The 14,303-nt window shown below is 48.2% G+C and overlaps 1 protein-coding gene across 2 annotated transcripts in view; it reads left to right on the top strand.

The window, feature by feature from the left end:
* Window positions 1–4,688, top strand: part of MED8 (mediator complex subunit 8) — a 5,116-nt gene extending 428 nt beyond the window's left edge. For both annotated transcript variants that reach the window (XM_006751146.3, XM_031022453.2), the window contains exons 2-7: window positions 805–923; window positions 1,772–1,916; window positions 2,444–2,584; window positions 2,792–2,873; window positions 3,244–3,492; window positions 4,308–4,688. In XM_006751146.3, the coding sequence (XP_006751209.1) occupies window positions 805–923; window positions 1,772–1,916; window positions 2,444–2,584; window positions 2,792–2,873; window positions 3,244–3,492; window positions 4,308–4,372 (801 nt within the window). In that variant the 3' untranslated portion in view covers window positions 4,373–4,688. The remainder of the gene's footprint in view (window positions 1–804; window positions 924–1,771; window positions 1,917–2,443; window positions 2,585–2,791; window positions 2,874–3,243; window positions 3,493–4,307) is intronic.
* The last annotated feature ends 9,615 nt before the right edge of the window (window positions 4,689–14,303 follow it).

Below are 14,303 nucleotides of genomic sequence, written 5' to 3'. Positions count from 1 at the left end.
CATTCTTCCCACCCTGAGCCTGTTAGTTGTTAAGGATGAAGAAATTAAGTAAAACTGGAGACCACAGATGGGAGGAAAATGTTTGCAGACACCCCAGCATTTAAAATTGTTTCTCTGGTACTTAGGAGCGTGTGCATTTTTTTGTTTTTCACTTGCCACTTACTTTCTTGAACCTGGTTGACTGTCAGTGAATGTTTATGAGTTGACTAAGCTTGTGAAAGGGACACAGGAATCTTGGCACAGAGATAAAATGAGTGCCAATTAATTCAGCAAGAAGAAATTTGAAAACATCAAATGCGGAGGGCAAAGGAAGAGTGGGGGAGGGTGGAGGGAAGCGGTGGTACAAGCCTGGTATTCAGGGAAACCTTCATGTGTGGGTAGGTTTCCCAGAGATTATGTTATTGGCAAGAACTACCAGGCTCACAAGGCAGGTTCTAGTACAGAAGAAGCTGAAATACATATGCTGCAGAGGTGTACAAAGATAATAAAGCCCAGGCATTAGGTCTGGTGAAAGTGTCTCAATGAGAGAGTACAGAGTGTTTCCAATGCAGAGAAAAGCCAGACATGAATTAGGAGATGATGAGAGAAAGGAGGAATGGTGAGGCGAATGGATTGAAAGGTATAAGGGTTGATGCTGTCTGTAACCCAAATACCAAAGATAGAAAACAACCTGGCTCTCCTGCGCTAGGGAAATCCTGTGTTACTTGACTAGTTTTGCATTCTGCCATCCTGGCTTTCTAGCCTTCCTCTGTATGTATCATACTCATGGCTCTCTGGGTAACCAACCTGTTCCTGTCGGTGCAGAGGGAGGAGAAGCAGCTTGAGGCATCATTAGATGCACTGCTGAGTCAAGTGGCTGATCTGAAGAACTCACTGGGGAGTTTCATTTACAAGTTGGAGAACGAGTATGACCGGCTGACCTGGTAAGGGTTGCCAGGGCAAGCTGAGGAGGGCTCCATGGATGCTGGGGGTGGGGTGGGGAGGGGAGGCCTCCTGGTGGATAGGACATCTCCAGTGATGTCACAACTTATCACTTGGCAAACATCTTTTGATTTGGAAAGAGCTGGGTTTCCCAGCATTTAACAGGTGAAGTTTGTCTTAGGGCCATGGAAGTAGAGAAATGCCCAGTTTCCCAACCCAAGTTCTTTTTTTTTTTTTCTTCTTCTTCTTCAAAAGATTTTATTTATTTGACAGAGACAGGGAGAGAGGGAACACAAGTAGGGAGAGTGTGAGAGGGAGAACCAATGTGGGGCTCGATCCCAGGACTCTGGGATCATGACCTGAGCCGGAGAAGGCAGACACTTAATGACTGAGCCACCCAGGCGCCCCGCAACCCAAGTTCTTTCTAGCTTTTGATTCTCACCCTTTGACTTCTCTGGGAGGAGGTACTCCCTCAGTGGGTCCTCCCACTACAGTGAGAATCTAGTGTTCATCCTGGATCTCTTACCACAGATATTGCTGAGTCTTTTAGGTCCAACCTACTCTGGAAGTGTGGATCCTATTTTCAGGCCTGAAAGGAGGTTTTTACCCAGTTTCTGAATGTTTAGTGATAGGTATCGCCGTGGTTCTTATTTTGCCACTGGTCCTCACCCCATTCAAAGAATGAACTGCCTTATTTCTCCACCTGTGTCAGAAACTGAAAGTGTGTCCCTCCTGCCCAGTCCAGCTGGAGTGCTATGAGTCCTTTTGGGGTGAGCCTGGGAATTGCTAGTTTGAAGGACCCCTTCAAGGCTACTTTACTGAGAACATTCTGACACCTTATCACCACCAGGCCCTCTGTCCTGGACAGCTTTGCCTTGCTCTCCGGACAGCTGAACACTTTGAACAAGGTCTTGAAGCATGAAAAGACACCACTGTTCCGTAATCAGGTCATCATCCCTCTGGTGCTGTCCCCAGACCGTGATGAAGATCTCATGGTAAGAGGAGGAGAAAGGTACAACATAGGAAATTAAATTCTTAGATGACGACTTGGCACACAGTTGTTGCTTGGTTATTTTAGAAGTTCTGAATGTGTAGTGTGTGGCAATAGAAAGTAAGGGCTGCATTTTGGAGACCTTGCTTTTTTTCCTTCTGGAGTTGGGGAGCCGCTCCCAAATAGTGCCAAATAAACCTGAGGCCTCTGTCACTAAGGCAAAGACCTTTATCCTCCAGTACCTATCTTGAGCAAAAAGTATGTTCTTTTGTCAGTTTGTCTATTTTGGTATTTCATTAAAACGTAGCAAAGAGAAACTTGCCCCTAGGTGTGGTAGAAATAGAAGTGTGAGGAGACAGAAATGAAGCAGGGAGTAAGGGCAGTAGTGTCCTTGGAAGCTAGGTATTTTAAGTATCAGGTGGTGTTTTCCCTAAAAATGTACCATTTGTTTATGGAAGGAACTATATATATCAGGCCAGATTGAATCTACTCGAATTGCATAGGAGGATCAATAAAATCTGTGTGTTATAGCGGCAGACTGAAGGACGAGTGCCTGTGTTCAGCCATGAGGTGGTCCCTGACCATCTGAGAACGAAGCCTGACCCTGAGGTCGAAGAGCAAGAGAAGCAGCTAACAACAGATGCGGCCCGCGTTGGTGCCGACGCAGCTCAGGTTGGACGGCATCACTGCCCTGCTGCCCACCCCCCGCCCCCCCATCCCTCAAGTCCCAGTACGAGAAGCTAGGCATTACCGTTTGTGTCTGGTGGGGATGCGCAGTTGGTTACCCATGAGTTGTCCCTGGAAGAGCACAAGGAAGAAACTTCACCACACTCATCTCTTGTTTGCCCTGATCTCTGCACAAATATATGTGTGTTACAGAAGCAGATCCAGAGCTTGAATAAAATGTGCTCAAACCTTCTGGAGAAAATCAGCAAAGAGGAACGGGAATCGGAGAGTGGAGGTATGGAGGGATTGGTGGCGAAATGGAGAAGGAAAAGCGGGAGGTCGCTGGAATAAGAGTGGTGGTTTTGGTGGTGGTGAAGTGAGGACGGAAGACCGAACTGCTTAGGAAAGGGACATTTCCATTCTGTTCGCCGTGTGTACTTAGGGCTGGCCCTGGAGCAGGTGGAGGAAATGGGCAGAATGAGAGGGGAGAATTCTGAGATAGCTGTGAGGGTCTTTGGGGGCTCTTCCTCTGGGCTGCCTGTGAGTGTGGATGCTGCTGAGCCCTGGTGCTCTGAGCCCCTGGGCTCAGCCTGGTCTTCCTCCTGGTAGGTTCATTCCAGGGTCAGAGGCGTACCTCAGGCTCCACACTTCACCTTTTTCTTCAGGTCTCCGGCCAAACAAGCAGACCTTTAACCCTGCAGACACCAATGCCTTAGTAGCCGCTGTGGCCTTTGGGAAGGGGCTGTCTAATTGGAGACCTTCAGGCAGCAGTGGTCCTGGCCAGCCGGGCCAGCCTGGAGCTGGGACCATTCTTGCAGGAACCTCAGGATTACAGCAGGTGCAGATGGCAGGAGCTCCAAGCCAGCAGCAGCCGCTGCTCAGTGGGGTACAGATGGCTCAAACAGGTCAAACAGGTAAGGGGGCAGGGAATGACATGGTTGCAGACCTTGTGGAAGTAGGAATAAGCTGCATTGTCTGGGCCCCCAACATCCCAGAGCTGGAGATTTTCTCCCTTTCTTCTTGGACTGTGACTCAGAAAACAATTTTTTAGGAGTAAAGATCTCCTTTGAGACTCTGTAGCAGGCACCAGAGAAAGGAAGAACTTCGAGCAGCAGAAACTGCACCTCCTACCCCCATCTTAAAGTTCTGTCTCAACTACCCTTCTGGCCCATTTACTCTGGATACTAGGTGTGCTGTCAGGGTCTTTTCTTAGAGAGACTAATGGTCTTAAGACCGTTCAGTAGGTACGCTGAGAATTGACAAACAGTCAAGCTCCATGTACTCTTTCCTCTGTTTTCTCTCTCCTGCTTACCATTAATAGTTACGAGAACAGTCTGGAGGAGTTCAGATGTACGTAGCTAAAAGAGGTTTTTGTTTTTTTTGTTTTTTTCCAAAGCTGTCCAGGAAAAGGAACAGTTACAATAAGAGAAAACTTTTTTTTCTTTTTTTTTTTTTTTTTACCTGTGACATTAAATGGGGTCTTAACTGTCTTTTCTGGGAGTACCGAGCAGGAGACCACTGGGGTGTTTTTTGACCCCTTCTACTATCAGCCCATTCCTCCCAGACACCTTCAGGGACCCACATCTCTGATCTTTGCTACCCAGGGTCAGAGGCCACAGAGGTTCTGAGATAGAGCAAGGGGGTGGCAGAAGGGAACCTGGGAGACCATCTCTGATGTATCATGAAAGTCCCACCATGCTTCAAGTGTCTTTCCTCATGTTACTTTTAGGGAAAATGCCAAGTGGAATAAAAACCAACATCAAGTCAGCTTCAATGCATCCCTACCAGCGGTGAGTGTGGCCAGCAACCTCCACTTCCAGGTGTCCCTTGCAGAGTTGGGCAGTGAAATTGCCTTTTGCCCAAAGTGAACTACATGGGTACAATAAAGAGAACATGGGCTTTCAGCACCAGACAGACCCCAGCTCCACCACTGACTAGCTGAGTGACTTTGGGCAAGTGACCTTATTTTTCTCAGCCTGTTTTCTTATTTGTAACTGGCGATGATACCTACCTCATAGGGTTGTTGTGAGGATTAAAATGAGAAAATGAATGTAAAACACTTAGTATAGTCTATGAAATGATGGGTATTCAATAAACTGTAGTTTCTACAGCCACTTCTCCCCACTGCCCTCCTCAGTCCTGGATCCAGAACTTAGCGGGATCTGACACCGCTTCACGTCAGTGGTGAGCTGACGGACCCAAGATCACAGGCTGCTCTGTTATGTTTGAAAGCCTGTGCTTACTTTGTGTGGCCAGAAACTGTCGTAGCCTCTGTATGTTCTTAGGGGCGTGCAGGCTCTGCAGGCCCCCCTGCCTAGGTTCCATCCTGGCCATCTCTCCAAGCTATGGGCATTGAAGCTTCTGGGCTGGGTCAAATGGCCCACCTGCAGCTCTGGTGAAGTGTGAGTCTGCTCTCCTCCTTCTCTCCTCTAAGAAGCCAGTTCAGCTCTTACCTGGGAAATAGTCACAAAGTCGACTATCCTTTACCTCACCCCATACACATGAAAGAAGATGTCACAGGTCCGGTAGGTGGAGGCTTCCCAGGAAGTGGCTCTTCCAGGTAGGACTGTGTAAGAAAGGGATTTCTTCAGGGTTTAGTTGGCCTCATAATATGCCTACTGCCTGGACTCCAGCCAGGATGGCTTTCCTCCAGTCCACTGAAACTCAAATAAGAGCCAGATTGCTGGTGGGTGGGCATAGCCACCAGGACTTTTGCCTGCTTTGCATAAAGCTGAAGAGCAGCGTGAGTTGGGTCTGCAGCCTAAGCTGCCTTTCTCGCTGCTCCTTTGCAGGGAGGGGCAGGGTTTAAGTCAAGAGAAGACCAAAGGGTTTCTCTGAATAAAGTTTGTTTGTTTGTTTATTAGATTTTATTTATTTATTTGACAGAGAGAGACACAGCAAGAGAGGGAACACAAGCAGGGGGAGTGGGAGAGGGAGAAGCAGGCTTCCTGCCGAGCAGGGAGCCCGATTCGGGACTCGATCCCAGGACCCTGGGATCCTGACCTGAGCCGAAGGCAGACGCTTAACGACTGAGCCACCCAGGTGCCCCTTCCTGAATAAAGTTATTTAAATTGATGGCCACCGTTTCGGGGTTAGCTGACAGCTATTTATGAGGGAGCTATATAGGGATCAGAGACCATATGTCAGAGACTTTCAAAGTTACTGCAAGGCAATTCTAATTTGTTCTCCATAAGATGTTTTCTTAGCTTTGGTTAGCTTTGATGTAAAAGTCCTGAGCGGTATGAGGAGGGCCTGCTCATACCTTCCAGCTGCCTTTTTTCTGTTCTCTTCGGTCACACAGCAGTGCTTCGGCATTTGCTTGGTGCCGGGCAGAATTCTGCCAGGCTGTGGCAGCAAAGAACTGGAAAAGTCCCCAATGTCACATCCATTCCTGCCCCATCAAGACAAGAGATGGTATCCGCAGAGTTCAGTGGTCATAGACCCAACAGCGTGGGGAGTCCTTTTATCAGCTCTGAGGCAATGCCAGACCTTCCCCCACTTCAGCAGTGCTGCCTTACTGCTCTGTCAGCCCGCTCAAGTGTTCCTTATGTTCTTACCGTTTCCCTCCTTGCTGGAAGCGTCAAAGCTAACTGTCGCATTGGATAAAATTCAAGTTGTACGCCTCTAAAACCCTTGAAGGAGCTTTTGGTGACTGCCATCCTTAATTCCACCAGAAGATTCCCTCCTATTGAGAGGCACCAACCCCAAGTTCCTTTGTTGTCTCAGACTAATACTACCTTCATTCCCACCATAATATTTGAAATGGGTTCCTTGTCCTCCTGCCCCAACAGGAACATATGCAGGACCTCACCTACATCTTGGGCCCTTACGCAAACATTCCTCACATCTTTATATCCTTTACTCTGGAAACACACGTTCTCATTTCCAACCCCCTCCTATCCCCACATCCTCTGGAGTACACACACCTATGTAGCATTGCCAACTTTGGGACCCACACAATCTGGTAAATGTCTCCATGGAAAGTATCTCCCTCTCCTCACCCACGCATTCCCTCCATTCCCTCAGGAACGAATATATACGGTGCTCCCTTTGAAGAAGAGGACGTGATGTGCTTACTTGTTCAGATTTAGGATTTGTAAAAGATGGCTCTCTTGCTCTACTTTGGGGGTATTCCTCTGTTTCTGACTTCTCTGTTTTGCCTGGGGACTGTGCTTTCTCAAACTCTCGGGGCCCCTGGAAAATGAGATTAGGCCATCGTCTCCTGGGATTATGCCTAGGATGGAGAAAGAAGCACTGTGAAATCGTGAGATCTTACTGCAGTGCAGAGTTCATCCCGCTGAAAGCAGATTAAGAAAGCTTACTTAATCCATATATGCATGGGCCATTGCCATTGCCTAGGACTGGTCCGTGTCCAGCTCTGCCCTGTCGCCTAGAATTCTGTCATTGTTGAACCTCCCTTTCACTCATTACCCCAGTCACCCCATTCTCTACCCCTTCTGATGTCTACTGCTGCCCTACCTAGCCAACTTTATTTAACCTTGTACTTTCTTCTGAAACAGCGAAAATCGATAGGTTGTAGCCAAGTGCTCCTTCCAGCTTCATAATGGGTTCTGTCTTGACGACTGAGCTGGAGGTGTAGACTGCTCACCTCCTGTCCTGCTGTCAGGGAGGAAGCTGAACTCTGCAGGAATGTCCTAGTGCAAGGCTGGTCCCTTTTCCCACCCATTCTCACCTCCCCCAGGCAGCTGGGAACAACCTCTCCCTTTGTCTGAGTTTCTTGTACAGAATAATCCTCCTTACGGACAATGTATTCTCTGTGCCCTGTGGACATAGGAGCCGTGTGAGCTGATCCCAGCACCAGGCAGGACGGAGGCTGAATCCTTCCAAATGCTCACCCTGGGTCAACTCCTGATTATTGTCCAGAGAAATTACTAAGGGATGTACGTTGACCTACTGGCTAAATCCAGAATTTTTTCAGGGCTCATCTTACTTGATCTCCATGGTGTTTCCTAGTGCTGATCATTTCCTTTTCATCTCTTTCTCCCCACTTGGCCCCTACGTCTCTGACCATTCCTTTTCTGCAGCTTTTGGCCTGTTATCCCTCTGCCCACTGTCTCTGTGACCACCACTTTTATTTTCAGCTCAGAGCTCTCTGCCCCTAGGATCCATAGGTACCTCAAATTCTGAATGTTCAAGTCCAGGCATCCTTCCCTCTGAACCTGTTTTTTTTTTTTTTTCCTAGTTTCCTGGGTATGACCTAAGCCAGGTCTATGGAAGCCATCCTAAACCCTTCCCTCTCTGTGTCCCACTCCCAGGTGCCAAATCCTATCTCTTCTGGCTCCCTAATATCTATCCATCCTGCCCTGCATTTTAGGCCCTGGGCCTCTTTCCCTAAAAGTGTTGTTCAGACTCCCTGTCTCCCACTCCCACCCATCTTTGATACGGCTGCCAGGTCTTTCTAAACTGCTGATCGGATCACATTGCTCCTTTGATTAAAATCCTTTTGATAGTTCCCTCCCCATGTTTCTCAAACTGGAGTCCATGCACCTGGCAGGTTGGTGTGCCAGGCATGCTGAAAGTCCTTGGGTCAAATCACCCTGGAACATTCATTTTCTTGAGGGTAAGTAATTTAAACAGAGAACAAAAAACTATCATGTATGCATTATTAGGAGAAAATAGACTTGAAGGAATTCCTACTAGTCTGAAGGGGTTCAGAGTAAGCCACTGGATTTCCTGGGGGATATTTCTTTCTTTTTTGCCATTACATTTACTTCATTGAAAAAGTTTGAAAAACATCTCAAATTTCCTGGAAAGGCAAGGAAAATTCTGTGTGATCTGGCCCCCTGACTTCTCCTGACTTAGTTTCTCTCTTGTCCTGCTGCCCACTCTGTTCTCGAGCCACATAAGCTGCTTGAAGTTTCCTGAAATGAACAAACTCTTTCTAGCCTCCGTTCTTTTTGTCCTACCATTCCCTCTGCAAGTAACATTTTGCCCCATCATTCTGTCTGATGAATACCCAATCATCTTTCAAAATTCAGCCCATGAGCTGGTCTTCTGTGAAGCTTTCTGACAACCCAGTGTGGGCACAACTCAGTGCCACTCTTAAGTAAGTAAGGTCAGTTACCTCATCTTTTATGCTCTTTATTGTCCTCCAAGTTCAAGCACCCTGAACTGTCAGGGTTTGAATTCCAGTTCATCTACCTGGGAGCTAGGTGATCTTTGGCATGAATGTGTATGTCTGTCATACTATAGCACCTGGCCCACCGTAAACACTATAAATGCTAGCTGCTATTATTTTTTTTTTATTATTCACTTAGAGAGACACCGTGAGAGAGGGAACACAAGCAGAGGGAGTGGGAGAGGGAGAAGCAGGCTTCCCACCGAGTAGGGAGCCCGATGCGGGGCTCGATCCCAGGACCCTGGGATCATGACCTGAGCCGAAGGCAGACGCTTAACGACTGAGCCACGCAGGCGCCCCACTAGCTGCTGCTATTATCAGCAGTGTGATTTAGTTGACTTGGGGGGAGATAGAATAATGTAGCATTTTGGTTAAAAGAGCAGGTTCAGACTGCCTAGCTCTGCCACTTACTAGCTGTGTGGCTTGGGAAAGTTAATTTACCTCTGTGCCTCAGTTTCCTTATTCCTGGGGATGATGATATTAGTGGCAATATTGTAGGGTTGTTGTAATGTTTAAATAGATTAATACATACTAAGTGCTCAGAATAGTGCTTAATAAAAGCTAGATAAATATTCGCTATCCTCAGGATAGTGTCTAGAACTCTGCTGTCCGTAATTGTTGCTTAAACCAATGATTGATCAATCCCTTTATGAGGACAACATCTTCCTCCCTGTGCACCTTGTCTGTGCTGATGTCATGCTCAGCCTCAGGAGCTCAGCCTCCTGAGAGATCCTTTGTGCACATCTCATCCCCCACAGTGTCTCTTCAGCACCGAATGCAGAGCATTTTTACATTGGTTTACCTGGTGTCATAAGTCATTTTTGAATCTAGTTTTGTGAATTTTTTTTCTCCCACTTAGTTGACACCCATACTCTCCCATTAAAGCCCAGTTTGGTCTCTTAAATTGTGTCATTTTGCTTTGAGGCTGAATGACAAGCTCCCTCACCTGAAATGTTCTTTGTCCCCCCTCCTAAACTGTATCTCCTGTCCAACCAATTGAAGGCTCAGTTCCGCAGTCTGCCTACAATTCTGTCCCTAAAGGGGGCCCTACACCATGCAAAGATCTCACTGTGCAGTTGTGATGAGTTCCCTCCTCATTTGTCCATGCTTACCAGGTCTGGGCTCGGGTCTTCACGGGCTTGTTGTAATTCCCCAGGTATCACAGATCAGAGCTTGTGCTTGCCTCTCTTCACACTCACCACCAGTCCCACGGCCTTGCTGTGTCACGGCAACTCCACTGTTCTTGCCACTAAGCTGTAAGTACTCTCAGCTGGAGCTAGGACCCGGGAGTGAGGTGCTGTGTCACACGTCTGCTGCTCGCAGAGGCTCTGCCCTCTACTTGGACCGTCTGCCCTCTCTCTTTCCTGCTGCCAGTGCCCTTGTTTATCCTTCCAGTGTCACTCCTATCAGGTCTTTACCACCTCCTTCCCTGTACACTCGACCATTCTTCAATTATACCTGATCTGGACACATCCATTGTGTGGCCTGAGGCAAGTTTCCTCCCTTCCAAGAACTCCAGTTTCCACCTCTGTGAAATGGGATTATAGCCCAGACCTCAAAAGGGTACCTTCAACTGAACATACTTAAAATTAAAGTGAAACCTTTAAGTAGCTCGTAATTTTCTACTGGGTAAAGTCCAAACTTCTTAGAAGGGCATAAAAGGCCCTTGAGGTATAGTCAGCACTCAAATGTTAACTACTATTCTCTTCCCCTACTCTCTCCTGAGCAATTTCATTTTTTATTGCATCATGGTATATTAGACTGCTTTGATTATAGCACATTACAATTAAACTAGCCTAACCAAAAACAGAGAGGGGGACCCGATTATATTTGGGTTATTCAGATGGAGGGTTGAAGGGTGACTGGCTGCAGGGGGCTTGGATATCTGAGGCTCTCTCTGTATTTTGGCACTCTGCAGCAGTAGGGCTCATCTCATGCAGGAACTCTGACTGTTCCTGCTTGGATTCTGGGCTGTTAGGAGCTCGGACTGGGGGAAACTGGGAGAACACCATGATTAACAGGGCAGTGGAGCGGGGGCAGGAATTCCTTAAAGGAAATGAAAGCAAGGGGCTGGGAAAGTGAGCTCTCACAGTCCACTTTATGTGATTTCAGAGAATCCTTGGATTTTTTTTTTTTCCTCGAGCCCTGTCCATTCTAAACTTCCAGAACTGTGTTTAAGATTACCTATGGAGGGGCGCTGGGTGGCTCAGTCGTTAAGCATCTGCCTTCGGCTCAGGTCATGATCCCAGAGTCCTGGGATCGAGCCCCGCATCGGGCTGCCTGCTCCGCGGGAAGCCTGCTTCTCCCTCTCCCACTCCCCCTGCTTGTGTTCCCTCTCTCACTGTCTCTCTCTCTCTCTCTGTAAAAAGAAAAAAAAAAAAAAGATTACCTATGGAATGTGTCATCTTACTTCACACTCCATATGTCCCCAAATGCATTCATTTCCTCCACTCTGCTCCACCTGAGTTATCCAGCATGACCACCTTCCTGTCAATTCTGTGTCCTCTGTCTGCTCTATGCTCTCAGGCCTTCTGTGTGTCACAGCTCTGTGTGTGTGTGTGTGTGTGTGTGTGTACATCATACCTGTGCATTGTAGCTGGTCTCAGCTGGCTCCCCTTCCTCTCCTTTCCTCCTAGTGATATATTGTCCCCAGGTTTGTCTTTCTAAAGAACAATGGGGATCATAACCCCTTTCTTAAAATTCTTAGGGATGCCCCAGTACAAACAAAACTCCTCATTCTTTCACTTGGGACCAACCAACTTTTTCATCTTCTGGCATATAAAGGCCTCTTATTCAGCGTATGGTTTGGCCAAGCACAATCAGGTGTAGCAATTCCCTGTATCTGTGCTGTGCTTTCCTCCTTCCATCCCTTTGTCCACACTTTTTCCTTGGCCTGGAACACCAGTGTTGCTTCTGCCTTACTTGCCATGTGACCTTGAGAAAAATCCATCACCCTTTCTGATTCAATTCTTTCCATCCATGAAGCGGCGATAACAGTAGTTATAGGACTGAACCATAAGAACGTATGGAAAGCAGCTCTTAGGGCCCCATTCTTGCCAGAGAAAGTAGTGAATAATAAGCTACACTTTCTCTTTTCCCCTTTTGGCCCCTCTCAACACATCTTCCAGATCTGGCTAACTGTCTTTCCCTCATCTTGATAACCTCCCCTGGTTTGTCCCCTAAGCAAAAGTCTCCCCTTTTCCCTCTCCACAGCCTTTTCTGCAGGTTCTATCACAGCCCTCTTCCCATACCTGAGTTTCTTTAGTTCTGTTCAGTGAGCACTGCATGCTACCCACAGTGTGTAGGCATTGGCTGCCAATGGACAGATGTGACGAGTATTCACGCACAGTCTCCCCCTTCTGCCAGCTGGATGTTTTTCCAGCTCTGGTTCCTTCAGCAGAGGTCTCAGCCTTAGGTGGAGGACACTAGCTAGTGGGCGAAGGCCCAAGGATATGCAGAATGATTAACTGACAACCCCTTCACCCTCTCTTCACTCCCCTGTCCTCACAGACTCAGCCCTCCCCCCCAACTCCTCTGTGTGGCGACTGTGTGGAAAGTGCCCTTTGTCCTTTACAGGATGGGGAGGGGAGAAGCCTGACACAGCCCCCAAGAGACTGCTTTCATCTCTACGTGCCACTCCTGGTGTCCGTTAGCCTAGACCCTCAGTTCCTATCATTTTTAGCCGACTCCCCACATCTCCCATGCTCTGTCCCCTCCACTGCTCCACCTGTTTGCCCACCTGCTCGTACACACACAGGCATGCCTTTTTCCATTTGTTTCTCATTGCTATTCCTGCTTCTTTGATCCCAGTTCCTTTTAATATTTCTGCTGAAACATGTAAAGCCTCAGATAATCATGGGAACGGAGTTGTTTGCGTTCACATGGATGGTGGTTTTCAGACTGAACCCTTGCAGAAAATAATCAGTGGTTTATCTTCTGGGGAATGAGCATGGAGAAGGGCCCCTAAGAGAGCAGTGAGTGAGCAGTGAGTCAGACAGGGTGGGACCCCGGGGGGAGTCACCTCACTTCCAGTTAGTCAGGAAGGTTCCATGAAGGAGGTGGAATTTTAGCTGTTGGACTGGGGCTTCTTCCCCTGCACCCCCCTCCCCAACACCTGGCTTTCATACTTATCGAGCCTGTGAGTTCCTGGATCCCTTCCTGGACCCCTTCAGTTTCTCCAGTTTATCAGCCTGCCCCTTCCACCTGGCTTCTCTGCAGGCCCCAAATGACCTCCTCTCCCAGTCCCCTGACAAATTTACCCTTCTTTTCCGTACATGTCAGTCTGTGAGGTGTTCTCCTTAGCCAAAGGCTAATCCCTCCGTGTGTATGCTGGATCCCATTGTCTCCTTCCACACCGCACATAAACATGCTCAAGCCTCTTCCCGTCAAAAACAGCCATTAGAATCAATCTGAAGGTAAGAGCCAGACATTGATATTTTAAAAGCTCCCCAGGTGATTGTGTGCAGCCAGGGCTGAAAAACATAAACACAACAAAATCCACACTTACCATGGCATTCAGGGCTCTGTATAAACTGATTCCTGCCTGTGTTTCCCGCCCTGACCTCTCTGCCCTCTGAGCTGGAGCCACACTGAACTACCTAGAGCTCCCCAAACCCGCCACATCTCTTGCTTCTGTGCCTTCACACCCATGCTTCCCTCTGCCTGGAATGCGTTTCCCTGCTTTCTAGAAAGTGTCCTTCAACATTCAGCTTAGTGTCCTTTCTGTGAAGCCTTCAAGAACTCACCCCCACCCTGGGGTAGGGTGCCCCTCCTCAGTGCTTTCATAAGCCATTATCTCTGTGGGAACACTCGCCGCATGCTAACTATGATTGGTTTCCTCCTCTAGATTTGGAGTGTTTTGCAGGAAACCCAGGGCCGTGGAGACGCCATTTGGTAGGATGTGGGGCCAGGTGATCTCTTATCAGAGATGCTTCTGCCCAGGACTAGGACAGGAACTGAGCGAAGTGAGTCTTGGTGCATGTTCACTCATGTAGTCCGTCAGCGTTGACTGACGGCATGCTGTGCTCATTTACCACTGGGGCCCAGGTGAATAAATGGGTAGCTGAAGTTCCCTGCCTCTCCTACCTTTCACCTCGGTGACTGCACATCCTCTCCGGTCGTCTGCTTTGTTCGTGTCTCATTTGTCCCTAGGCGGACACCGAATGCACAACCTCTCAGTAGAGCTCTCCGAGCAGCGTGTGCACACAGTAAGCGCTGAGGAAGCATCTGTCGAACCAGTGCTCATGAGTCCACACACAAGACTGACATATTGGTTTTCGGCAGTGGTATGTTCTTGACGTATGGGTTGCTCTGCACCCTGTCTGAAATGTTGAGCCCAGAAGCAGGGCTAAGCGCTGCACGTGGCCCAGCTCCTTCACGCTTCGCGAGGATGGGGGAGGCACTGCAGTTGCCATTGTATAGAGGTTCGGCAGTTTGCCGAAGGTCACGCAGGTACTCACTGGAAGATTTAAACTCAGGCCTGCGGAGTCAGGGGTGACCCCAAAGCCACCAAAGTATACCTGGAACACATTAGGCTTTCAACAAATATCTACTGACTCAAGGGAGACTGCCACCCCCAGGGAAGTA

Source organism: Leptonychotes weddellii, chromosome 4 (assembly GCF_054177405.1).
Source record: "Leptonychotes weddellii isolate Sample4059 chromosome 4, ASM5417740v2, whole genome shotgun sequence".
NCBI classification, from domain to species: Eukaryota; Metazoa; Chordata; class Mammalia; order Carnivora; family Phocidae; genus Leptonychotes; species Leptonychotes weddellii.
This window is presented reverse-complemented; position numbering and strand designations above follow the sequence as displayed.